Below are 26,478 nucleotides of genomic sequence, written 5' to 3' on the forward strand. Positions count from 1 at the left end.
ACCTTTGTGGTGGTCTAATATGTCTTCTCTCTCTGTCTATTGCGATGTTATAAGACTGTTGTTGATCAGTTATACTATCTTATACTTTGTTTGACTGAGCTACTAGAGTCTCAACCTCTACTTCCATTTATTCTCCAACACTGAGATCTGATTCTACTATTGCATTCTCATTCTAATTGTCTAGTGAAGTAGACTCATTAAATGTCACATATTTGCTGATAATAAATTCTAAAGACTTTGAATCACTGCACCACAAACTATAACCTTTCACTCTATATGCATACCCTAGAAATATGCATTTCTTTGCCCTTAGATCAAGTTTACCATCTCTTACATGAGCATAAACAGGACAACCAAACAACCTTAACTGAAAGTAATCAACAGGTGAACTAGACAATACTTTAAAAAGAGTTTTGCATATAATAGTTATGGATGAAGATCTATTAACTAAGAAACAAATGGTATTCATAGTTTTTGTCTAAAATTTCTGTCTCAAGCTTGAATGAGACAGCATGCTTCTTGCTTTATCACACACTATTCTATTCATGCATTATATAGTACCATTCTGTTATGGTGACACAACACAAGTACGATGTCTCACCATGTTTTCTGTACTACATAAATTATTAAACTCATGAATGCAAAATTCTAACCTATTGTCAGTTTTAAGATACTTGATCTTTATTTGTTTCTCAATCATGATATTCGACAAAAGTTGAAAATACATCTTCCTTCAACTTTAGAAAGTATACCAAAACCATCCAAAAATAATTATAAATTAGAGTCATAAAATACTTGATATCATTTTTGAATAGAGTTCTATGTGGACTCCATAAGTCAGAATGAATATAGTCTAATTTATCATCGGTCTTGTACGTTGCCTGTTTGTTAGACTTTACCCTGGTCTACTTTTAAACACATAATATTCGCAGAAATCCATGATTTCTTCCTTATAACTGTCCAACAAATTTTGTTTGTTCAACACATATAATCCTTTGTCACTCATATGACTTAAGCGCATATGTTACAACTTAGTCTGATTTTGATCACTGTTCTCTGATGCCACAACAACTTCTTCTGAAATTGTATTGTCGTGAAGAATATATAATCTAGATTCCAAACTATCTTTCATAAATACCATTAAACCCTTACACACTTTAAAAATACCATTCTCTGTATGAAATATATATCCTTGAGAATCCACAGTAGAAAGAGAAATCAAGTTCTTCTTCATTTGAGGAAGATGTCAACACTTGATGGTTTTGGTAGCTTCATCAAACATTCTTGATGTAATGTCACCAATTATGTCTCCATTCAATGGACTATTATTGTCTATAGACACAGTACCATTCATTTATTTGTATGTAGTAAACCAATACTTGTGTGAACACATATAGAATGTAGCACCAGCATCAAGAATGCGAAAATTCTTTCCATGATCAGAACTCACAGATAAAACTTCTCTAGCACTACTGCTATCACTATCATCTGAATTGTTGTCATCAATTAAATGAGCAAAGTTCTTTTGTTTATTTCCTTTTTTCTCTCTCAACTTGGGATAATATCTTTTAAAGTGTTTGTCATCTTAGCTCTAGATTTTGATATACCTCTTGACTTATTCCTTTTTTGTGTTCTTTTCCTATTAACCAAACTCTCTCCTTCTGTTCTATACTCTAGGAAGTTCTTTTTAAACTCTTTTGATTTTAATGTTTTACTAACATTATCTAGTGAATTTTTGTCATTCTTGTACAGTAGAGTGTCAACAAATATCTCATATGATAGTTGTAGTGAATACAATACAATTAGGGTCTGATCTTCATTATCAATCTTGATATCTATATTATTCAAATCCATAACGATAGAATTAAATACATCAAAATGTTGTTTAATGGACGCACATTCCTCATTATAGATTGTACAACATTTTCTTTAGATAAAGGCAGTTCGTTAGCGATCTTGTACAATATAATTCTTATAATTTCTTCCATGCAGCTGAAGGAAAAATTTTTCTAGTAATTTTCGGCAGAACATTATCAGTTACACTCATGAAAATCATCAGTTGTACTCATGATGGAATTAAATATATCAAGATGCTGTTGAATAGACGTACCTTCACTTTTTTTCAAATTGTATAATATTTTCTTCAAATAAAGGCAGTTTGTCACCAACCTTGTAAAGTATAATTCTTGTAATTTCTTTCATGCAATTGAAGGAAAAACTTCCCTAGCAATTTTTCGCAGAACATTATCAATTATACTCATAAAAGTCATACATAAGGCTCTATCTTATATATTTGCCCTTTTTGTCTCTTTCATACCATCTAAAATCTTTCTTCAATTACCTTTCATAAACCTTGTAGTACTAGTGATGATCTTATTTTATTTTTCATAAACTGAAACTTATTTTATCATCAAAATTTTATACCTTATACTTTGTGGATGACATTTCAAATCCCTAAATTATGCACAAAAAATAGACAAATAGAGAGAAATAATATTGTAAAAAAAATACTTATAAAGAGTCACTGCTGCACAAAAAACTACTACACACAATCAATAGAGCATTGCACGTACCTCCATGCACCGTCACATGTGCAGCCACCAGAGCTACCACGCAACACCGTTGGTTACCGCTCGTTGCCACCGAAAAACACCAAAAATACCACAGAACCGTGCGACTCATCGGATTTGGCACAGATTTGGTGAAAATGCACCGAAAAACTGCCAAGAAATGCCTTCGCACAGAGCCGAACACTGTGACTCTTCTTCTTTTCTAGTGCGCTTTTGTTGCACTTTCTTTCTCTGACTCTTTTAGTTTCGTGCACAGATCTAGCCAAAAAGCTTCTTCCTTCCCCTTCAATCATGCAGATAAGAAGAAAGAAGCCAATTGCACAATTTTTTTTCTTCAGCCTTCCACGACCAAAACTGCCCAGAGTTTTTAGAGTTCCCTATCAACTACCACCCCACGCGGACCTTTTGTTTTCAAGCTGCACACGAGATCGGTTCACCGCACGTGTTCCTTTTAATTAAATAATCATCTAATCTAACCCGAATAATTAAATAATTAATTCGAGAGTTCATATAGTCATGCCTTAGCCAATATATATTAGTTCTTTTTTTACTCAATTAAAATTTCAATACCCATTCCGTGGAATCCTGAGAAAGGAACTTTGGGAGCTTATAGAATCTTATTCTCATTGATATTTGCTTATGCTTTTCTATACTTGGCCCAAACTTTTATTTGGAATTTAAGACAATGATATTTGATTAACTTCTCTCCAAAGGTATTGACATTAACAATGATTGCTCAAACCTTCAACATAAAATTTATTTGCTATTTAAAATTCAATCTCATAAAGAGAAAGAATATAGGTTGTAGGTTTAATAGACTCCTTTCTCTCTTTTTCTTTTCTCGAAACTATACTCAAAGGATATACTTTTGAATATTTTATGCCATGAAGCAAATACTCTTATAAAGAGAGAACAAATTAACTTATTATATAGTGGCTAATAGAAATCAAACAGCTAATAGACTAAGGAAAAAAAAAATAGAAGCCCTTTTCTAGAATTTTTTAAACCGTGCAAGTCTAAGGTGTTAAAACCTATTGGAAATTTTCCTCTTTCTCTTCTTTCACCTTTCCTCTCCCATCATGTGTACGTGTTTTTTTCTCTTACCTTATTAATTGTTTCTAAAACAAAATATAAGATAATTTGGGGCAAATTACTAAATTAAGTTTACGAAATTTAACATTTATTACAATTTGGTTCTAATATATTTTTCTTACAATTTAATCTTAGATGTTGTTTATTTGTTTTAAAGATTTAGTTTCTCCCATTTCTATTAAAGTTAAAACTAGTTAGTCCATGTTTGAATACTTTAGAAAATAATTTCAGAATGATGACTTTCACTAATTAATTAAATTGATAAATTAATAACACTAGGCTAATATTAATTTGTTAATTTAATTAATTAGTTTAAGTCATTCTTTTGAGTTATTTTTTAAAGTGTGCAAACATGATCTAAACTAATTTTTTTGTTGTTGGTAGAATATAAAAAAAAAAAAGGGCATTTCAAACAAGTGAAAACTATCGGGGACCTAATTGTAACGAAAAAAATATTAAGGATATAACAATAATAAGTATCAAAATTTTATAGATTAATTTGATAATTTGTCCATTATTTTACATCAAACAAATTATAAGATTATTATATAATAATACCTTATCATTCTACTAAATGATTGATTTAAGGGCATATTAATAACAATACATTATATGATTATGAAGATCAAGGGTAAAGCTAGTTGCATGATTAAATCGCACTTACTTTAATAAGTTGTAGAAGACTTCGATTCACCCAAACACAAAGTTGATCTCATCATGTTTACTTTGTCAATATCCCTCATGCCTAATAGTTAACCCCTCAATATGTTTAATCTTAAATGTTAACTTGCTTAAGGAGATACAATCTCCCATTTCTTATTTATTCTTTGTATGAAAAAACTTTCCTAGATGATTTATATTTTACTAAAAACATTGGATTCCTCTCAATCACAAAAATACTGCTTTCTCAACTTTCTATTAGTTTTTGCCGATAATATTATTTTTTTCTAATGCTACGAAGAGTATGTAAAGAGTACAAAGAAACTTTTAAAGGAGTTTTTACGTTTAATAAACCTGAAGTTTTCCTTTCTCCATATATGGCAAACCATAATAAGTGTGACAATAAATTTATTTGTGGCATGGGCAATAATGACTAACATGGCAAATACATAAATGCGTATCTTAATATTTACAAGAAAAAGTTTGTGATTTTCATAGATTAATTGATAATTTGCACTTGAACTTGATATATGGAAAATAATTTATTATGATGAACTAGTTGCATTGCCAGTGTTGATTTATTTTAACTTCTTTCACCTATACATAAATGCATATTACTTGACTTCTTAATTGTATTTGTGATGATCTCAATATGCTCATACGAAATTTTATTTAGAAGGACAAAAGAGAATACCATAAAATGCATGTAGTTTGGCAATATGCTATATATAAAGTCAAAATTGTAGAGTTCAGGTATTTGTAATCTTAGACATGGGAAGATGAAGTTGTTTGCTAAATTGGGTGAAAACATGTGTCTCAAGTATGTTCAAGAAAAATATCTTTAAGGGTACTACATGTTCTCACAACTCTTTTTTTTAGAAAAATATTTTGTAAACTCAGGCTGCCGTATGCTATGATATCGAATGGAGAATGGGGGATATATTATTGTCTTTGTGGAATAATATTATCTTAAACTACATCCTCACTAAGGCTTGGAAGAAATAGTAATACTTTGCTAATACTCATCATAAAGCTTCACGATAGCATTCACAATGTTAGTTATAAAGAAAACTAGTTTCCTATGTTAACTCTTAGCTTAAGGTCAATATAAATGTAAATTCCTCATCCACTCCAAATATAGACCTGTTGTGGGCTTTTACACACTTGTTAAAGCATACGACAAGAAGACTTTTATAGCAAACTTTTATTTGTAACGACATGCATATAGAAAATTACTTATCATATATGCACAAGTTATGTGTAGGGACCAAACAGGCTTTAGTTTGTGTCTAATTTTCTTAAAATTATTAATCTATTGTCTCATAGTTACACAAAAGAGAAAATAATAATTGTCATACATGGTAATGTGGGTAGGCAAAAGAACCATAATGCAATTTATTTATGAAATATAACACCTTTGTTCATTGTACAAAATACAAATGTTTTAATTGTATAATAATTACACTATAAGAATATTTTATATTACTTAATGAACTAAATCATAATTACCTCGTAACTGATATTAGAGGAAAAAATTGGAGTAGCCCAATTTGAAAAGCCCACTAATTATGGTCGGTTCACATGAAGCCTAGAGCTTGCTTTGCATTTTAGAAATAAGCCATAAGTAGAGAGAGAGAGAGAGAGAGAGAGAGAGAGAGAGATTGGGGCGAGGGAGATGAGTCTAACTTCAAGCATCCCTCTTTCTCCGCTGATTATTCACTAAAAGCTTTTACTTCACGCTTTCTTTCTTTCTCTCCTCACAAAAACAAAAATGAAGCTGAGTCTCCCTCCCCCACTTTGAACATAACCAGCTGTAAAAAGAACAAAAACCAAAATTCAGTAAAGCTCAACTAAGAACCGGAAATCGAGCAAAACCCACATCCCTATGCAAACAATGAAAACAACCCACCTCGTGAAATCCTTCACTTCCTTCTTCATCCCCATCTCCTGCTAACCCATCTCTCTCTTCATCGTCGTAAACGTTATGTACATATCAGAGAAGCCTCGCCCTTTAGATTTCTACAAAGAAGAAAACACCGCTTCATCCAGAGACATGATGATCGAGGTCACCGCCAATGGAGATTTGCCGCCGCACCATCAACACCACCACCACCCCCTTTCCCATCCTCACCAACACCAGCAGCAAATGATACTCGGTGAGAGTAGCAGCGAGGACCACGAGGTTAAGGTCCCTAAAAAGCGAGCGGAGACTTGGGTTCAAGAGGAGACGAGGAGTTTAATCGCTTTGCGAAGGGAGATGGACGGTTTATTCAACACTTCGAAGTCTAACAAGCACTTGTGGGAGCAGATATCGGCTAAGATGAGGGAAAAGGGATTTGATAGATCCCCCACCATGTGCACCGACAAGTGGAGGAACTTGTTGAAGGAGTTCAAGAAGGCTAAACAACAGGAGAGGACTGCTGGGTCTGCCAAGATGTTGTATTATAAGGAGATTGAAGAGATTTTAAGAGAGAGGACCAAAAGTGTCCAGTATAAAAGCCCTATTCCTCCTGCCAAAGTCGATTCATACATGCAGTTCTCTGATAAAGGTATATGTTCCCTGTCATTTATCAATTTACTTTTATCTATTTTCAGATGATTGTTAACTTGACCATATTCTGAATGTCTGGCCTAAATTGTCCTAAACTATTACTGGGTTTGTTGTTTCTCTTATTTCAGTTTTTGGGATGTAGATTTAGTTATGTTATGCATGCTGCACTTGTTTGAGTGTGCTTTGTTGTTGCCTATTGACTTGTAAATTGCAACTTTGGGATTAGTAACACGTTTGCTGATTTGGAGCACGAATTAGTTTGAAGATTATGACATTCGTTAATTTTCAATTTTATAACAAAATTGTGGAAAGATTTCTGAAGTTCTATGGGTATTTTAACACATTTGTTGTCTAGGGAACCTAATAATTTTACTTATTAAGATTCTCATAATGGAAACTTACATTCAAATAGTTAAGCATGCAAGGTAGGTTGTTTGAGTAGTCTTTTAACGCCTGCTAGAGGTTGTTACATGCAGTTTTATCTGAAAATTCATGAACTCCTTAAAACGTTACTCTTGTTGCCAGTTGTATTCCAGACCTTTGGTGGATATATTGTCAATTGAAAAGCTAAATGCGATCTTTAAGGTACGAAACAAAAGAGGAAAAGTTGATAATTGACCGGATATACGTGTGGGCAGCTTTGACAAACAGAAAGCGGTTGCTAATATTCTGTTAACGGCTTACGTCAACTATTGCAGCTCCGTTAAGCTTCTTTGGCTTGCGTGAGAATATGATTTTAGTTGCAAGTTTTCAGCGAATAAACTTCTACCCAATATAGAAAGAATTTTTGATTTAGGTAGCCATCAATTTCATATTTTGTCGCTTGCTCATAAACTCTCTTTAGGAGTGGATAGAGAAGAAAGCTTTTTTTTTTTGCTAGACTAAATTTTTTATTTAAAGTTGGAATCTCCATATAATCAAACTAACTCAAAGCCTTTGTATTTTCTAATCTTAGACAGTGATTGTATTCTTTCATGCTAACTGATTTTCTTTTTAGGTGATATAGAATTTTGTCCATTATTTAAGCACCGGTTGGCATGGGCAGTATGTCTCTGGATGCATAAAAATAGATACTAACTTTGATAAAGGATAATTGGGTCTCATTAATAGTAGCAGCTAAACTATCATGAGCTACATGAATCTACGATGATAGTAAATTGATTAAAGCGGATAGAATGCTATGGGTAAAAGAAATTGTGCTACATCGGGAATTTTAATTATCAGAAGCATGGATCATTAATATCAGTTAAAACTAGATTAATCCACCACAACTTGTTAATAGAGTTCCAGAAATCACGGATCGGAAGGGGACTTTTGTAAAGATTTATATTTTTGATCTTTGGTGGTGTCTTGAAATAGAATGTATTAAGAGATAAAAATTCCAGCAAATCATGAATAGATGCTTTTTATGGACCTTTGGCAGAATATCTTGCATAAAGGCAGTGTCCAACTTTTAAGCTTTTGTAAATGTTTTCTTCACTAATATGAAATGGCTAGTTAATGCTAATCTTCATGTAATTGATGCATAATATAAGATACTTAGATATGTGTTTCTCTAATTTGAGGGCTTATCTTTTCCTAAGCTGCCGAAAGGTTATTATGTTGGATTAGGTCATCTACGACTTAGGAGTCCCACAGGTGAAATCATTTTTATCTAATTATGCTTGAGTATCCAGTTTATGTTTGTCTTGATGTCCTTCAGTTTAATTACCTTTTTTTTTTCCTGATTACATCTGGTATTGAGTATACCCATGTCTTTCTGCACACTTCTGAGATCAGTGTAACGTGTGTTTTCTTAGCCATCAGTTATTGAAAGCCTTAATGCTATATGGTTCTTCTTGTTTGATATGCAATTTTGGCACATTCACCTATTTTTTGGTTGTCTGTTTTGGAAAATTATTATGTAATAACTGGTTGAATTTCTGCAGGGTTCGAGGATACCAGCATCTCTTTTGGACCCGTTGAAGGTATTTATGTGTCGTTTTTCTTGATGTTTCAATTTATGTGTTTCTTTATCACCTAGTTAAGCATATGGTGCTAATTGCCTCAATGTGCTTATGCATGGATGAGGAGGTGATAGAAAATGAATTTTAATGAAGAGAAATTTTTGAAGCATCCTAAGGATATATCTAGGATGAAAGAATTATTCAAAGATGTAGGATATAATTATACTCCATCATGTTTGATAGTAGTAGCATCTATCTATTACACAAAATCAAAAGTACACATCAGCCTGACTTGGTTAAGCAACACAAACGTAGAAACAAACTCAAGTTTCCATTGAAAGGCTGAATGGAACAAGTTGGTTAACTGAAAGTTTGAACCAAAAACTAATATCTAACATATCTGAATTGAAAATAATACAGTAAATCAAAATACTTAAGTCCTTAAAAAAATTTATTTTGAAATTGAAAGCGAACAATGTATAACAATGATTAAACAAGGGAATCAGACAAAAAATCAATGACATCCCCAAGATTTTCTCCAATCAGAACAGGGAGCTCTTTAAAAAAAATTCATAGGGTTTGAAGCCAATGTCTCTAAAGTAGCAAACTGAGATTCCACACCCTCAAGTACTCTTATTTCTTTTTCCACGTGGACTAGAAGATGGTATGAAGAATCAGGGGGAAACTTTTCTTTTATGCTTCCAGAAAAACCATCTCAAGTAAATGGTACTGGTAGAATGGACCAACTGACAGTCCACGAGGTTCCCGAAAGATTGAGCCAAATTGTATAACGTTCTCCCCTGATGACACCATACAAGACAATGGTTAGGGTAATTTGTTGTCAAGCATATAAAGTGGGCATTGAATGCGACCACCTAAGAGGCTTCTCAAACAAAAGTAAAAAATAATGAGGGAAGGATTGCTTTTCCAAGTAGGCCTTCGGGGAAATTATTCACGACTGAACCTTGTTTGAAGAAAGCATGATAATAAGCTTACTGAGAAGGAGCTAATTTTAGTCAGCTTCTACGATACCTTATCCTCCATGCAAAGAAGTAAAGTATCCAAGAGATCTAGCAGATTAGCCAGCTGCTGAATTTCTAGTCATTAAGATTGAAAATGAGGCAACCCTCCGAACAGTTCCAGAGATAGTAACATGATAGTAATTCCCTAATTTGGCCTTCTCGTTGATGGCAAGCTGAATATGGCTGGTCTGTTAGTACTCAATTAACCAGAATTTGGTTACACATTTTGATAAGGTGTATCAGAGAAGGAAGAAGTTGTGTAATAATTAGATATGTAGTATAATAAATAAATGTTTGTTTATGTTAGAGCTACTATTCTTATTATGTTGGAAGTTGGAATATTATGTAAATGTTTATGTTTTTATATATAAAAAAAATGATTTAAGTGTTTATGTATGGGAATAAGTCTTAGATAAAGACAAGAGGTAATTAGGACAAAATCTGAAATAACTTTGAGAATAAAGATACTTTGTATATGGGCGGTACCCCCTTGGTATCTTTGTTAATATAATACCATACTACCATTTTAATTAAAAAAAAAATACTTCGAGAATGAGGGTTGCTGTTCATTCTGGACTGAATTATGTATAAAATATTTTATGAACTATTAAGTACTTTCTGACTAAAGTGATCTTAGGGTTCTCTCCTAACATGCTGTTAATCTGAATTCAAGATAGGAAAAGGTAGAAAAACTCAGAAAAAGTCCCCTGCTCCTACTGATTTCTATGGTCACAGACCCGTAACTAGATGCATTAGTAGGGACCCTAACAGTTTTCTAGGGAGCCTAGAGGTGCACTTAGTTCTAGATATTACAAACTCCTCCCATTTAAATATGTTATGTCCTCACAAGAGAAACTAATGTAGCAACCAACCTATGATAATCTAATAGAATCTTGTGTCAACTTTGATATTTTTGAAAAGCTGCAGGTCTGCCAGTTGAATTCCAGGCTCCTGTGGTGCTTGCAGATTATTCTGCAACCATTATGTTTAAAGATGTATCTCCTTTTTCTACCAATTTCTAATGTGGGATCTCCTAAGAGTTAAGCACGTAAAACAGTCGTTGTTGATGCGAGCATTTATTAATAGGGAAAATAACCATTTAGTCCCATCACTCTGGGCTTTGTTATGATCTTAAACTTTTTTTTTCAAATTTATTTAATCAATATTCTCACTAGTAGTTACTTATTGGACAAATAACTGTTCGCTCCCATAATTTTGGGCTATGTGATAAATCATTTTTAATTTTGTTTTAAATTTAGTACTAAGAATTAACCCATTCGGTCATCTTGGGGTTTTTTTTTTTGTTACAAGCAGGTTATAGAAAAAAACTTAAAAACTTTGATAGTTCAAAAACTTGGTTGGAATAGTTTTTTTTTTTTTTAATAAGGGAAAAAAATTTAGTCTTAAAATGGTAGTAAGCCCTTATTATAACCATCCAGTGAGGAAAATGCTCAAATGCATTAGCACTGTTCATGTAGGAAGCTTGAATACAAAAGAAACTAATAATAACAAAAAAGAACCCAAATAGATCTTGAATCTCAGCAATCATAATGGTCTAAATAGGAAACAAATCCTATATAGGCATAAAAACACTATCAAAATCGGAATACATGTAGGAAATCAACTAAAGAGTAAAAACTAATTAATTAAATTCATTGATAGGAGATAACTAAAGGGTGCTCAGATGCTCAAATGCACTCATGGCTTAGAGCTATTCATGTAGGAAGCTTGAATATGGGATGAAAAAAAATTTAAGAGGAGCCCAGAGTGGAGATCCCAAATCTCAATAATCAATCAATGTCAGGATAATTTTTGTACAACACTCATAAAATAGTTGGTGTAGCACTTTATTTCCCAAAAAAAAGTTCGAGTAGCACTAGGCTAGGCTACATTACATTATATAGGCATAAAAACATTATCGAAATAGGAATGTACTTAGGAAATCAATTAAATAATAAACAATAATTAATGTAAGTAAATAATAGAACCATGGAGGAAATAGTGAATCTTCTATTTCTTCTCATCATAAAGGCCTTTTTTTTACTGGGGTATAATTCTCCCTGACTGAAAGAGCTCAATTTGGGTAAGGTAGATTGAAGATGCCATTCCAAAAAATTTAGGAACAAGTTTAGGAAACTTGGTCTTCAGAAATCCATGAAATATCGTAGTCTAGGCTCTACGTCATTTACTAGATAATGATGAATGCCACTATTCGGAGAAGTAACAACTGATTTATTGATGATAGCCTCAGTCTCATCTTGTGATTCTGATAATGGAAGAATTTAGGCAACAATTTTTCTATAGGAGGGCTTGAAGACAAAGGAGGCTCCAAAGTACCTCAATAAAATTAAAATCCTTCACATTGAAATTATGATTAATATTCATGAGTTGGCAAGTCAACTAATTATATCTTAGGCCCAATAGATTGATACACGGAGAAAGACTAAGGGCTTGGACATGTATTATATTGTTCATGTCAAATATGAATCATGACACGGTCAAGGTTCGTATTTGACATTGAAGATAGGATAATATTCATGAGTCAGCGAGTCACATAGTTATGCATTAGGTCTAGTAGATTGTTACATGGGAAAAGGCAAAGGGCTCAGGCATGTACTTCTTTTACATGACTTTTAGTATATCATTCATGTTAAATACACCATGACGTGGTCACCTGCATGGAATTCCATAGTTCAATGATTGCACATAGTACAAGTATAGCCCATATTATATAAAAGTAATCTTTCTCATAATCTCAGAAGGTAAGTTCTTGGGTGTTTGAGAAAAGTTTTGGGAAAAGTTTCGTAGGCTCAGGAATTCGTGTATCGAGGGAAAGTTGGAGTAGTTCAAGAGGTCTATAAGGGAATAACCATGAATAATCTCAAAAGACTCATATACTAGTTGATCTAGTAATAGAGGCAAGGTCAACAATTGACAAGAATAAATCCCAATCACCTTGTTTCTCTCCCAAAAGCCACTTGAATAGATCACCAATAAAGTTGAGTATTATGCCTTTTAACTTAAGAACATAATGTATTACCTAAAAACTTGACCTACCTTGCATAGATTGACTTTTAACTTCTGTTGGGTACTAAATATAAAACAAAATCTTGTCACGACATCATACTCTTTATCGTAAGTGAAATACTTTTTGCTTCACTTCCTTGAAGCTGTTTGCTAAATAATGCTATGGAATTCGAAAAATCTGGATGCTTCAAAAGAGGGTCTCGAGTCAAATTAAAATCGCATGTCACAATAGAGCTATCATTTTGAATAAATCGGTTATAAAATGTGATCAAACCATGAAAGCTATGCACCTTATAAACAGTTTATTTTTTTTCAGGCTAAATTGTGACTAATTTGATTGGGTTTAATTGCTAGCCTTATGCAGAGATAATGAAGCATAGAAAGGCATTTTTTGTTGCCTGAATTAATACCTGTCAAGTTAGCATATAAACTGCTCTCCCTGAGGGTGAGAAGAACCTTATGTAAGTTCTTAGAAAAAGAAACCTATTATGTGCTCCTCTTTGGTCTTACCATAGGGTTGATGTAACTATCCATGCACATCCACTAAGTCCCATCCTTTTTCGAGGTTAAGAGTGCGGGAACAACACAAGCTTTGTCTGACAAATCCCTTTGATAGAAGTTCTTCCACTTGTCTATTTAACTTGTCAAACTCTTAGGATTTATCCCATGATGTGGAAGAGAGCTGCGATCCAGGGACGATCAGCGCATGCTGGATGTCTCTCATGGGAGGTAACTCATTAGACAACTCATTAGGAATAGTATCAGAAAACTCTTCTATCATTTGTTTAATTTCAAGACTCTCACATAAAATATTTCCTCATTATAATTAGATTGAGCTCCCATGGCTCCCATGCAACCAACATTGACTATCGGTCACTTCTTTTTCAAACTCCTTTGATTTAAAAGATACAACTTCTTAGTAGGAATAGGTGGCTACACCAAAGTACTCTTCAGCATAGGATAATTTTTCCGGAAAATAGCTGTCCTTTAATTTTTCATCTGTATATATTTGACTTTAAATTGTCTGCTGCTTTGTCTCACAGTATGTTTTATCTGACAGAATTATACATTGCATTTCTTTAGATTTGTTTTTCTGCAGCTAGTGGCAGGTTGACTCTTAATCATGAGAGGCATCTGCTCTTAGTTATGTAGTTAATCTTTCATCTTTATGCTTGACTTTTATATTTTGCTGCTTTGTCTCATCTTAGAGAGTTATACATTTCCTTTGTTTAAGTTTGTGGTTGTGCAGCTAGTGGCAGGTCGACTCTCAATCTTGAGAGACGTCTAGACCATGATGGGCATCCTCTTGCCATCACCGCAGCTGATGCAGTTGCAGCAAGTGGAGTTCCTCCTTGGAACTGGAGGGAAACACCTGGAAGTGGCAAGTATTATGACTAAAATCTTGAAGTTTGAGCTTGTCTCTAAAAGGCAGGAATTTTCTCAATAAGCAATGAACATAATGCTTCAAGTGTGCTTTGTGATACTGCACACTGTTTCACATTATAATGACTTGTCAAGACGAATGTGATCAAAAGAGACCCTATTGACCCTGCCATTTACTTCAAGTTTTTGCTCTAGATTATTTCTTTGGAAATTTGTTAGGCTTCATTCTTCCTTCACTTTTCTCAGGTGGAGAGGAGCAATCATTTGGTGGGAGGGTTATATCAGTTAAATTTGGGAATTATACCAGAAGGATTGGTATTGATGGCACCACTGAAGGTATCAAGGAGGCAATCAAGTCTGCTTTTGGATTAAGAACTAAGCGTGCATTTTGGCTGGAGGATGAGGAACAGATTGTGCGGACTCTTGACCGGGACATGCCCCTAGGCAACTACACTCTCCAACTTGATGAAGGTAGGTTAAATTCTCTACTCCCTACAGTGTCAAATTCCTTCAAGCATTTAGATATTGGGGCCAGTTTGGTATCTTAATACCATTATTCTAATTGCTTTTTTGGATATATCAAAACTGATCATGGGGCAAGGTTAAGATCGATTTTTTTATTAAACAAAACGCATTTTGAGATAGATATTAAGGATATTAGAATCAAGAAAGACGTATAATTAAAACAGAGAAAAATGGTCAAGAAATTTTGAGACTGGAAAACAGTGAGAGCTTGATGCTTCTGGATTTGTTGCTAATGATAACATTAGAGTGAAATGTAAAATCCCGTTCCTTATAATGTGGTCTCTATATACTTTTTACTCGGTATGAAATGTGCACAATTATTATATTGTGAGAATGTGGTTTTTAGTTGTCAAGTAATGTCACTTTTTAGATGTTTGACATTGCTGAATGGAATTCTTATATTGTTAATTTAGGGTTGGCCATAAAAGTATGCCACTATGATGAGTCAGATCACTTACCAGTCCATACTGAGGAGAGGATTTTCTATACTGAAGATGATTATCGTGATTTTCTGGTGCGCCGGGGTTGGACATGTTTGAGAGAGTTTGATGGATACAGAAATGTGGAGAATATGGATGATCTTCAGATGGGTGCAATATATCGGGGTGTTAGATGAGAAGAGAAGTGTTGTTTGACCCTTAACTGGTTTTACTGGTTTGCAAATACTTTCTTGGTTAATTTTGACATAAATTGCCTGGGCACTGCTCTTTGCTTCACAGTGCACCCCAGTGTTTATAATTAATGATGATGTTTGTACAAGTTGGTATTTCCAAATGTGTATAGTTTATGTTGTGGGGTAAGATCCAAATTCTGCTTGCTGCATTTTGTGTTGAGATAACACAGGCTTTTAGCATTGTGTCGGAAGAATTTTTACGGTCAACTCCATTAGGTCTTTTAAATCCCAAGAATCAAAGAATCAAAGGTTAATTTTGAGAAGAGTGTTGTTCTTAACTGGTTTTACTGGTTTGCAAAACTTTCTTGGTTTATTTTGACATCTTTGTTTTCACAGTGCACCCCAGTGTTTGTAATTAATTATGATGTTGGTACAAGTTGGTATTTCCAAATGTGTATGGTTATGTTGTGGGATAAGATCCAAATTCTGTTCATCAATTAGGTCTTTTAAATCCCAATAACCAAAGAATCAAAGGTTTCGAACTATCTGATGGTGTGTCAAATTTATTTGCATTATCTATCTTTTCAAAAGCTTTTTAAATCCTCTCTCCATCGACTATGGTGTGTGTCAAATTTATTTGCATTATCTATCTTTTCAAAAGCTCTTTAAATCCTCCATCATCCACACCTTCACATCATCTATTTGGAAGACCTTACGTATAGTACACTACTTATTTCAATAAGGTTTAAATTGGTGAAGAAAATTTTACGAAGTAGAGGGAAAAAAAAAACTCATTGTAAAACATAAAAAGTTGCATTGACTTAATTCGGGAGAATCAAGCCTGAAATCCAGACAATGCCGAAGCACACAATCTGTGAATAAAAGATTCACAGCCCCCCTGAGTCATGGCTGCAGACGAAGTGAAAACAAAAAAACAAGACTTGGAAGAGTACAGGTAGCTTTTTACTGTTCATCCCATTCATCATTTTTGTAAGATACAAGAGTGTCAACCTTGTGAATCTGCAAAAACATGAAGACCAGTGTAAATTGAAGCTTCAACCATCTAAAGCTTTTAAACTGAATTTTCAACAGAATAAGAGTACATTATATCCCCTCACCTTGGTATCAAAAGAATGTAATTTCACCATCTGCGGATTTGCAATTAACTTTGGGTCACTCTCTATCCAAGTGAATGGGACTGCAACATCTGTATCCGTGTAAGCTAGCACATCGAACACACCTAATCCAAGCAGACCAGTTAGAAATTTTTTCAACACATTCAACTACAAACCCAAGTAACCTTCTAAATAGCCAACATGGTTCTTACAGGCTTCATCAAGACAAGGCAAGTAAGTGATGCTGGAAGCAATCTGTCTCATGATTGCTTGAATCTCTCTCATGATTTCTTTGTCACTCTTTTCCTTTGAAACACTAAATTTGAGTCAGAGTACAAAACCAAAAGAAATGGTGAACATCACATTCGAGAACGAAATCTGTAACGTTTGAGAACAGGGAGGGAAACAAGAATCAAAATTACCCCTTCTCCACGACCTCGCTGTCAGTCTCAATGCTGAAGTTCCATCTTTCTAAAACCTCATTCGTTGCCTTGCTCATTATCACCAAAACAACCCTCTGCAACTTCCCAGCTTCAAGCCATTCTTTACCAAAATTTGAGACTCAAATAAATCAGTGATCAAAATTAAATCCATGTCAAAACGTATCCTCTAGTACTTTTTACGCAACTGTTTATACTGTTCAGCTTCATGCTTCTAAGAACTTGGATAATCAAAACAAGAGTAACTCACTACCACTGATAATAACGTCCTAATCCTAAAAAAAAGCTTCATTTCCTGATAAAACTAGACAACTCTGAAACGAGAGGCAGAATCTTACCGGAAAGCTGAGCAGTGAGGCTGGCAATGAAGGATTTTACTCCCTCATCCTGAGTAAGCAACATTGGAAGTCCATACTTCTTAACCTTTACGAAACTTTCTTCTGGATAAACTCCTCGATTGTAGAGTATACTAACCAATCGTAATCAAATAATTTTCAATCAACAAAGAAGCAACGAAAAAGACAGCAATCGGAATAAAAACCAGACTTCCTATCAATCAACTTTACCTGTTCGCTGCATAACCTGAAAATAGGTCAAAAAAGATGCGACAATCATCGTGAGTTCGCATAAACTTGAGATAATAAGTAGGGCAATAGGTTTTAAAAAAATGTCAAAGGAGACAGTAACATACCGAAGAACTCGCTGACGATAGCCGCTGATCCGCGAAGAGTGATGATGTCTCGGGCTACTGTTTTTGATGCCATATGCTCGCTTTTCAATCTTACCTTACAGATTAATTACAGACAGAACTCTATGGTTTTTTTCCCTCTCAAAAGATCAAGGGAATTGCAGGTCTTGTTTTTCAAACAAACTTGAGATATATTCCGATTTGAAGCTTTTTCGGGTGGGATTTACGGCCAAAAATTAAACGTCTCCAGAAGAAGCAAAGCAAGTAGAAAATGAGACTTAGGGGAGTGATAAAGATAAAACCAGAGAATGGGGTTGGTTAGAAGAGATATAGAGATTAGGGTTTGAGGGAGGCATATGCAGAGAGAGTAACGGCTAGTTTAATGGGGCTCAAAAAACTTTCTCGTCCCGGAGCCTTTATAACGGTAACATTTTGAAAGTGGGGCTTGAACGGGAAGAAAGTGGGGCCCATTTTCAGATTGAATTACGTCGTTCGTATTGGTTGTCGACGTGTATAGAAGCCATATAATTTAATGTTTAAATTTAAATCTTAAATGAATTAAAGAGGTTTTATTTATTGAAAATTTTATTTTTGTAAAAGTATTTGATCGAAATAATTATATCTTTATTTTTAAAAAAATTTATTAATAATAATATTAAATTCTGTAATTTCTTTTTTGTGAAAATATACTTAAAGGTTAATTTTTTTTTTAATTGTTTTAAGATATTATAGTTTCGTAATTTGATAACTCTTTCACATTTAATACATGTGACTTTTTCTATGATAATTAAATACAAGTAATTTAACTCTTAGTTTCTTATATATATATATATATCTTACATATATATGTTATAGAACATACATACGCGTCAAAAAATTAAAATTAGGAAAATAAGATTGGAAATTGAAGATTTAATGTTTGACAAAAAGCTAAACCATAAGTTTTGTGATTGCTAAAGGCCCAAGAAATTTTCTTATTTCATTTATGTAGATTTTATATCGATATTTTTAATTTAAATATTAATCTGATGTACATCTATTATATTAAGCATGTGATACGTATAATACATAATTTTAAAATAATTTTTATAATTATATAATAATAATAAAAATACTATTTTATATAAACAGGAATATTATAGAAATAAGATAGTTTTTTTTTATAAAAAATATATAATTTATCATACATTATTTTTTAAAAAATTTAGTGATGTAAAAAATAAAAAAATATATCAATAATTATATATTGCATAATTAATCAAATAATTAAATAAATAACTATTATATTTATATATTTGCATTCAACTAAGTATCTAAAAGTTTTAGATAAATAATTACTGTAAATATTATTAATTTAATTTAATTTTATTAATTATATATTATTACGTTAATTAAAATATAAAAATAATTATAATATATATTTACAATCAGTTAAAATTTTAATTTTATTTAAAAATAAAATAGATAGTTGATAGATTAGAATATTCAATTACTTCACATAAATGGAATTCTAAGAACTGCTTTTGTTTATATATAATTAATATTATTTAAAAAAATATATAAATTATTAGACAGCTATATATAAGTTTTATTTAAATCATTTATTGAATGTAAAAAATCACGGGAATGCCATTTTCACATAAGTATAGCATATCAGATGATATTATTTAATATTATATAATTAAAATAAGATTAGTTGCAATATTCAATTAATTTTTTTAATTAAATTGATTAGAATAATATATTTCCAAAAAACTAGAATTAAATTATATTATTCAAACATAAATTAAGTTAATATTTATCTGCAATAATAGTCAGTTAGCATTATTTAATTGAATTGAGTATGATAAATTTTTTCATTAAATTAAGATTAATTAAATTGTATGATTAGTTAAGTAAAAATATAATTTTGTTTTAAAAATATATTTTAAAATTATTTAAATTATAAAAGATAATAAGAAAATTTTAAACACAATGAGCCAAGAAAATTTAAGAGAGTTCCTCTGAACGTATTTTATTTTTCAACCTTTTAAATATACAAGATGAGTTGCTATTTACACACAATAAACAAAATTTTAGAGTAAAAGATGTGTTAAAAGAAATGCTAAAACAATCTAACAAACTGAAAGTTGGCAAAACAGAAAATAAAGAATTGTAACAAAAAAGAAATAAAAGAATTAGAAGCTAAAATATGAGAGCAGTACCACTTACAATTTTGATGTTGAAAATCTCAGTTTTCTTTATATATATATATGGATAGAAATTTATCCTTTTTTCTTTATTTATTCATGGAAAGAAGTGTATCAACATTGTATGAAATATCTTGATAGGTTTAGGGTGGAGTGAACAAATTGAACGGTGAGGATTAGAGTGCTAGGATGAACGACTAGGATTTAGTTGGGAGGGATGTATGTAAAAAGGGTATACTGAAGAAAAAAAAAGGAAGGAAAAGAAAAAAGGGGAAAAGAGAGAGAGCGAGTGGAATGGAAGAGAGGAAGAGAGATCGAGGAAATTTGAGGGGTGACTGAGAGAGGAAGTCAAAGGGAAGTACTAGTGACGGAGATTTCGATTGATCTAGGAGATGATGGAAACAAGAGATAAATAAATTTTAAATTTTAAATTTTGAATGGTAACACAGTATGAATTTCTATCCAGCTTGTTGAATGATTGGTTATTGAGCTTTGACAAAGTGGAGATATGAGGAGTTGTGAATAAACAAGTGGAAAGGAGGAGAAAAGAAATGAGTAGGCTGAACTGGAGCTAGTGTGAGGTGTGCGTCGGGAATGTGTCAAGATAGGGTAGTATACGAAGACTAGTTAGTTATAGAATAGAAACGGAGGAAGTCAACATCAAGTTGAGAGTGATAAATGGAGTGATTAGGCTATTCCTATGGAGGAAGAGCTCTACTAGGATGATAAACATTTGTGAAGTAGAGGTTGTAGGTAGGGGATTAAGTCTGACTGAAATCTGTAGAGAGGTGTCGGTGTTGGTGATCACTGGTTGGAAATCTCGAGGTGTTGATGTGTAACAACCCAGAACTTAAAAAGGAAATAAATTATAAATTGAATGCGGAAGCAAAATAATAGAGTTAGGGTTTACATTTCTTACACAATAATTTACAATACCCAATAGGGCTACGGGAATGACCATTCTAAAAGAATAAGTGAAAAATCAAGAAATAAATGAAAAACAAACAATTAGGTATCCTAGGACGACCTTCACTAGCCTTTGAAGGGAGTTCAAGTGGTTAACTATTCACAACTCCCTTGTTGATCGGGATCTGGATCTTGATCCTCTTAACCATCATACCCCGTCTGGTATGAGGGTGAAACGGATTGTCCCCATACCCCGTCCAGTATGAAGTAATGTTCACGGTAGGGTTCTTTATGTACCCGATTCGTCTACCATCTCCCAGGATATCGAGTAAGACTACCATTCATTCATTTACTTAATCAAGCAATTTTTCGTTTACATTTAATTTTCAGTTTAACAATTTAACTGTAAATCACGCAAAACAAGTAATACATGTATCAAGAAAACACAACTGAATCATCTTACCAACTCCAGTGTATTATTATGCATATAAAACTATGAAATCAATCAATTAGTTAAAACAGGACAAACAGTAATAAATAACCGATTCCAGCTCCATTAATAACTTAATTAATTATCAAAGTTTTTTAAATTATGCAAAATACTGTATTATTAATAATTAAACTTCAATTCCATAATAGGAAATAAGGTGAGGGATTCTTATCCGAATTGGTGTTTGAAACACTAAACTTTCAGCTGCGCCTACTGGCAGTCCTTGAGTTCCCTGAATTTTTGTTCAGAGATTAAAACACGTTTCAAGTACCTAAAAATACCCTAAAAAACTCAAAATCGATGTTAAAAACCTTTTTCGACCAATTTTGAAATTTCGGCAAGGCGACATCGCTGTACTTCGGCAACGGTACCGCCGTCCGCGGCGGCAATTTGCCTCGAACTGGCCGTTTTCAGCCTGTTTTGGCTGATTTTGGATAGTTTTGTACTCATGCCTACACATTAAGGAGTCTCGGTTTGCCAAAAAAAGTTGAAAAATAAAAACTTACCGGCGGCATAATTTTTCGGTGTGGCGACTCCGCTGACTCACCTTCACTGTTGGGCATTTTTCTTTAGTTAACCTGTAGAAAAAAAAAAATGGTGAATACAATGGTGAAAAAATCACACGAAACTGGAATTAGTAAGGGGCTCATCGGAAGTGATTTTTGGTTTTTCTCGCAGCGGTGCCGCTGGGCTTTACCCACAGTTTCTGTCTCATCCGCCGGTTTTTTTACTCCTATTTGGCCATGGGGGTGTTCAAAATTAAATTTCAAGCGAATGAAATTTTTTTTACCTTTTTTGGCGGTCGAAGGTGGCTCCAGCGTGGTGGCGGGTGGCGATCGGCTCCCTTTTCCAGCAATTGGTTCTTCTTCTTTGGCTGGAGGCTGGCGGCTAGGATTAGAGTTCAGTGTGAAATGAGGTATTTATACCTGTCTTCCTTTAATCTAGACCGTTCATCTCGTTTGATCTCGACCATCCGGTCGCGTTAAAAGAGAAAGTAAATCTAGACCGTTCATCGCGATTTGATCTGGACTGTACGATCGCGTTTAAAGAGAGAACGAATCTAGACCGTTCATTGGGTTTAATCACGACTATCCGATCGCGCCTAAGGAGGGACAGATCCAGACCGTTCACGCGCGCAGGAATAATCCGGACCGTTCGATCACGGGCACGCGGATTGCCATCGTGGCCTCCACGTGGCACCGAGTCAGCATGCCTTGCCACGCCGTGCGCTCCGGTTCGTTGGGGTTACTGATTAGGCAGTCCTACGTGGCACATTTTTCTTAAATTATATTGACATTTAGTTTTTTATTTTTCTTTCAAAATACCTCCCGAACCCAAATTTTTACCATTTATTTTCAAAATTATTTTCAATTTCATCTTCTACCTATTTTTTTTTTCTAATTTTACATTAAATAAAAATTTAAAAATTTAAAAATTATATTTAAATATATTTATTTTTATTTTTCATTTTTTTAAAATTAATCCCGAGTAAAATTTCGTGCCCGAGTATTATAACTCTCCCCCCCTTAAAAGAAATTTTGTTCCTCAAATTTGTCTCTCTCATTTAATCAAACAGTTGGGGATATTAGGCTCTGAAGTCTGATTCTATCTCTTATGTGGCCTCTCTCTATGTGTGATTCTACCATAGGACTTTAACGAAAGGAATTTTCTGGTTACGGAGTACTATGCTCTTTTGGTCCGCAACACCCACCGGTACCTCCTCATAAGATAGATCCTCCTATAGTGAAAGGAGCTCATGGGCCAAGACGTGAGAGGGGTCCGGGTTGTACTTGCGTAGCATGGACACATGAAACATATTATGGATCCTAGATAGTTCTGGAGACAGTGTCAGTCTGTAGGCGACAGTGCCAATTTTGTCTAAGATTTTAAAAGGCCCAATAAATTAGGAATTTAGTTTTCCCTCTTGCCAAACCTACTGATTCCCTTGAAAGGAGTGACATTAAGGAACACTTTATCACTTTTCTCAAATTTCAAATCCCTCCTCTGAGTATCAGCATAACTTTTCTGCCTGCTCTGAGCTGTCTAGATGTTCTTCCTGATCTTAACTATTTTGGTTGTAGTATCCTCCACAAGATCTGGACCGAACAATTTTCTATCACCCACTTCTTCCCAATAGATCGGTGATCTACATGGGTGGCCATACAACCCCTCGTACGGAGTCATGCCAATACTTGTTTGGTAACTGTTATTGTAGACAAACTCTATTAAGGGTAAATGATCATCCCAATGGCCCCCGAAGTCAAGAACACAAGCTCGGAGCATATCCTCTAGTGTGCGGATTGTCCTTTCTGATTATCCGTCGGTTTGATGGTGGAATGCGGTACTAAGGAATAGTTTCGTTTCCATGACTCACTGAAAATTAGAAAGGAACCAAAAAGTGAACCAGGGGTCCCAGTTGGACACTACTATCACTAGCATTCCATATAACCTGACTATCTCTCGGATATATATTCTTACTAGCTTGTCCAAGGGGTCGGTCATCTTAATAGCCAAGAAGTGGGAAGACTTGGTAAGCCAGTCATAATTATTCAAATAACATCATGTCCCGAGCGTGCCCTAGGCAATCCTGTCACGAAATCTATTGTGATGTGTTCCCACTTCCATTCCGAAATTAATAATGGCTTAAGTAGCCAGACTGGGCGTTGATACTCTGTCTTGACTTGCTGACATACCAAATACTTGGAAATAAAGTCGGTCACATCTACTTTCATCCCGTTCCACCAAAATTGGGGTCGCATACTTTGATATATTTTAGTGCTTCCAGGATGCATGAAAAACTTTGACTATGAGCCTCAGTCATGATGTTCATGTTCAGCTCACTGTCACATGGAACACATACCTTGTCCTAAAATCTAAGCAACCCATCGGTAGAGACTCGAAATTCTGAATTTACTCAATGTTCTACATCTTTCTTGAGGGCTACTAGGGTGGAATCAACAGATTGTGCTTCATTTATTCTCTGAATCAACTTAGGTTGAACAGTCAGGTGAGCCAAATATGTACCTCTCTTCAACTCTCGTAGTCGTACTATTGTCCGGCCCCTATTCCCCTGCATTCTGAAACTATTAAGTGAGCTAATATACATGTATTTTTTTTACTGAGTGCGTCAGCTACCACGTTGTCCTTACTCAGGTGATATAAGATGCTGCAATCGTAGTCCTTGAGGAGTTCTAACCACCTTCTCTTACGCATGTTGAGATCCTTTTGAGTGAATATGTGTTTCAAGCTTTTATAGTCAGTATAGATCTGAAAGGTCTCCCTATATAAGTAATGGTGTCAATTCTTCAAGATGTGGATAATCGCGACAAGTTCTAAGTCATGGGTGGGGTAGTTTTTCTCACGACTTTTCAACTATCTGAACCTATAGGCTATGACCTTCCCATGCTGTATCAAAACACAACCTAACACCAGGTAGGAGGCATCACTATAAACTGTATATCCCCCCTAACCCACTCAGTAAAGCCAACATAGGTGCAGTAGTCAATCAGTTTTTTAGCTATGAAATACTCCTTTCACAGTCTTTATTCTACTCAAACTTAACGTTCTTCTTTGTGAGCCGAATCAAAGGAGCAGCTAGACTATAAAATCCTTCCACGAACCTGCGGTAATAACTTATCATCCCCAGAAAGTTACGGATCTCCTTGACTGATGTTAATTTTTCCTAGCCGAGCACTGCCTTAACTTTTTTCGGGTTCATTGACACTCCATCCCTTGATATGGTGTGCCCTAGAAAGGTAGTATGTTCGAGTTAGAACCTACACTTATTCAACTTTGTATACAACTTCTTTTCTCTAAGAACCTGCAAGACCTGAGTCAGATGGTGAGCGTGTTCCTCTCTGCTTTTTGAATAGATCAGGATATCATCGATAAATACAATAACAAACTAATCCAGAAATTATCTGAAAATCCTATTCATCAAATCCATGAAGATAGCTGGTTTATTGATTAGTCCAAACGACATGACCAAGAACTCATAGTTTCCGTACCTGGTTCGAAAAGCCATTTTGAGAATGTCTCCTGCCTTGATCTTTACTTGATGGTAACCTAAACGCATATCTATTTTGGAGAAGACTTGAGCACCCTACAACTGATTAAAGAAGTCATCAATCCTGGAGAGGGTACTTGTTCTTGATCATGACCCTATTCAGTCCCCCGTAGTCAATATATAACTTTAACATCTCGTCTACCCTTCCTTGCAAATGGGACTCCAACACTCTAAGGAGAAACACCGTGTCGGATAAACCACTGTCCTGGAGTTTCTTGATCTATTTTCTCAACTCTTCTATTTCTATATGACTCATTCGATAAGGAAAAATTGAGATAGGCTATGTACCAGACTGAAGGTCTATGGTGAACTCAATTTTCCTGTCTACTGGTGGTCTGGGAGGTGCATCAGGAAACACATCCAGAAAGTCTCAGACTACCGGGATCTCTTGAATACATATCTCTTTCTTAAGTTTGTATATTGTAGAGAAAATAATCGAGTTAAAGTACTATGTACTAAGGAATTTATTAGGGGAGAATAATATTCGAAACTTTTATTAGCTTATAAATGACTATTTGTTAAGAGTCTTACATACAAATTTTCTCGTGAAAACAATATACGGTGCCGTAATACGTCACTAACCAGTTCATTCTAGAAAATACATTAGGGTCCCCCATGTCAATCTCTATTAGGTCCATCATGGTTGAAACCGAGTCCCGTAGAAGAGGTCAGATATTACTGGGGAGGGATTGAATGACCCTGTAATGGTACCGGATGATACAATAGAGGCTTCAAATTGTATTATGATGGTGTCGGATGATACGACGGAGGAACAGGTTTGCATTGATGTGGCGTTAAATCCTCTTGTTGTAGGGCTGGCTCATAGTGATAAAGTGGTGGAGGGTCAGATAGTTCCCTCCTTACTTCTCTGGCCCACTGGGTAGAGATGAGTCTCTCTAAAATCTCGAAGAGTCGGTCGACATCCTCTCGAAGCGACTCGTTTTGGGATGCTCTGTTCAGCAAGTGATCTCATCTTCTTGTGTCTTTATACTTATTTTTTAAATAGAAGGGTTGCACAATAGTTCGTATTTTGTGTTTTTAAGTCTTTATGTAAGGAATGGTTCCGAGAAATGCGGCTCTGATACCAACTGTAACAACCCGAAACTTAAAAGGAAATAAATTATAAATTGAATGTGGAAGCAAAATAATAGAGTTAGGGTTTACATTCCTTACACAAAAATTTAAAATACTCAAT

At 34.3% G+C, this 26,478-nt stretch overlaps 2 protein-coding genes across 3 annotated transcripts; one reads left to right on the forward strand and one right to left on the reverse strand.

Annotated features, from left to right (window-relative positions):
* The first annotated feature begins 5,966 nt into the window (after positions 1-5,966).
* LOC110810674 (trihelix transcription factor GT-1-like) lies at positions 5,967-15,544 on the forward strand. 2 transcript variants are annotated; one of them, XM_022036911.2, is made up of 5 exons: positions 5,967-6,871; positions 8,802-8,840; positions 14,103-14,249; positions 14,498-14,722; positions 15,190-15,544. In XM_022036911.2, the coding sequence occupies exons 1-5, from the start codon at positions 6,307-6,309 to the stop codon at positions 15,390-15,392; spliced, it is 1,179 nt and encodes a 392-aa protein (XP_021892603.1). In that variant the 5' UTR covers positions 5,967-6,306; the 3' UTR covers positions 15,393-15,544. The 2 variants fall into 2 exon arrangements, with proteins under 2 accessions (XP_021892603.1, XP_021892610.1); XM_022036918.2 differs by having other exon boundaries at positions 14,118-14,249.
* Positions 15,545-16,183: 639 nt separating this feature from the next.
* MAD2 (DNA-binding HORMA family protein) lies at positions 16,184-18,017 on the reverse strand. Its single transcript, XM_022055557.2, has 7 exons — positions 17,636-18,017; positions 17,511-17,526; positions 17,283-17,413; positions 16,927-17,047; positions 16,717-16,820; positions 16,508-16,629; positions 16,184-16,409 (listed from the first exon to the last, which is right to left on the reverse strand). Exons 1-7 carry the CDS (start codon positions 17,706-17,708, stop codon positions 16,353-16,355), a joined length of 624 nt encoding a protein of 207 aa, XP_021911249.1. The 5' UTR covers positions 17,709-18,017; the 3' UTR covers positions 16,184-16,352.
* Positions 18,018-26,478: the final 8,461 nt, after the last annotated feature.

Source organism: Carica papaya, chromosome 6 (assembly GCF_054855325.1).
Source record: "Carica papaya isolate Zhongbai chromosome 6, ASM5485532v1, whole genome shotgun sequence".
Classification (NCBI taxonomy): domain Eukaryota; kingdom Viridiplantae; phylum Streptophyta; class Magnoliopsida; order Brassicales; family Caricaceae; genus Carica; species Carica papaya.

Bases quoted from the DNA above. Each gene is read 5' to 3' on its own strand.
- LOC110810674 (XM_022036911.2), top strand. From the start codon at position 6,307: ATGTACATATCAGAGAAGCCTCGCCCTTTAGATTTCTACAAAGAAGAA. The intron at 6,872-8,801 runs GTATATGTTCCC...GAATTTCTGCAG, and splicing joins CATGCAGTTCTCTGATAAAG to GGTTCGAGGATACCAGCATC. The intron at 14,250-14,497 runs GCAAGTATTATG...CACTTTTCTCAG, and splicing joins GAGGGAAACACCTGGAAGTG to GTGGAGAGGAGCAATCATTT.
- MAD2 (XM_022055557.2), bottom strand. From the start codon at position 17,708: ATGGCATCAAAAACAGTAGCCCGAGACATCATCACTCTTCGCGGATCA. The intron at 16,630-16,716 runs GTAAGAACCATG...TGCTTGGATTAG, and splicing joins GCCTTGTCTTGATGAAGCCT to GTGTGTTCGATGTGCTAGCT. The intron at 16,410-16,507 runs GTGAGGGGATAT...ATGTTTTTGCAG, and splicing joins TACATTCTTTTGATACCAAG to ATTCACAAGGTTGACACTCT.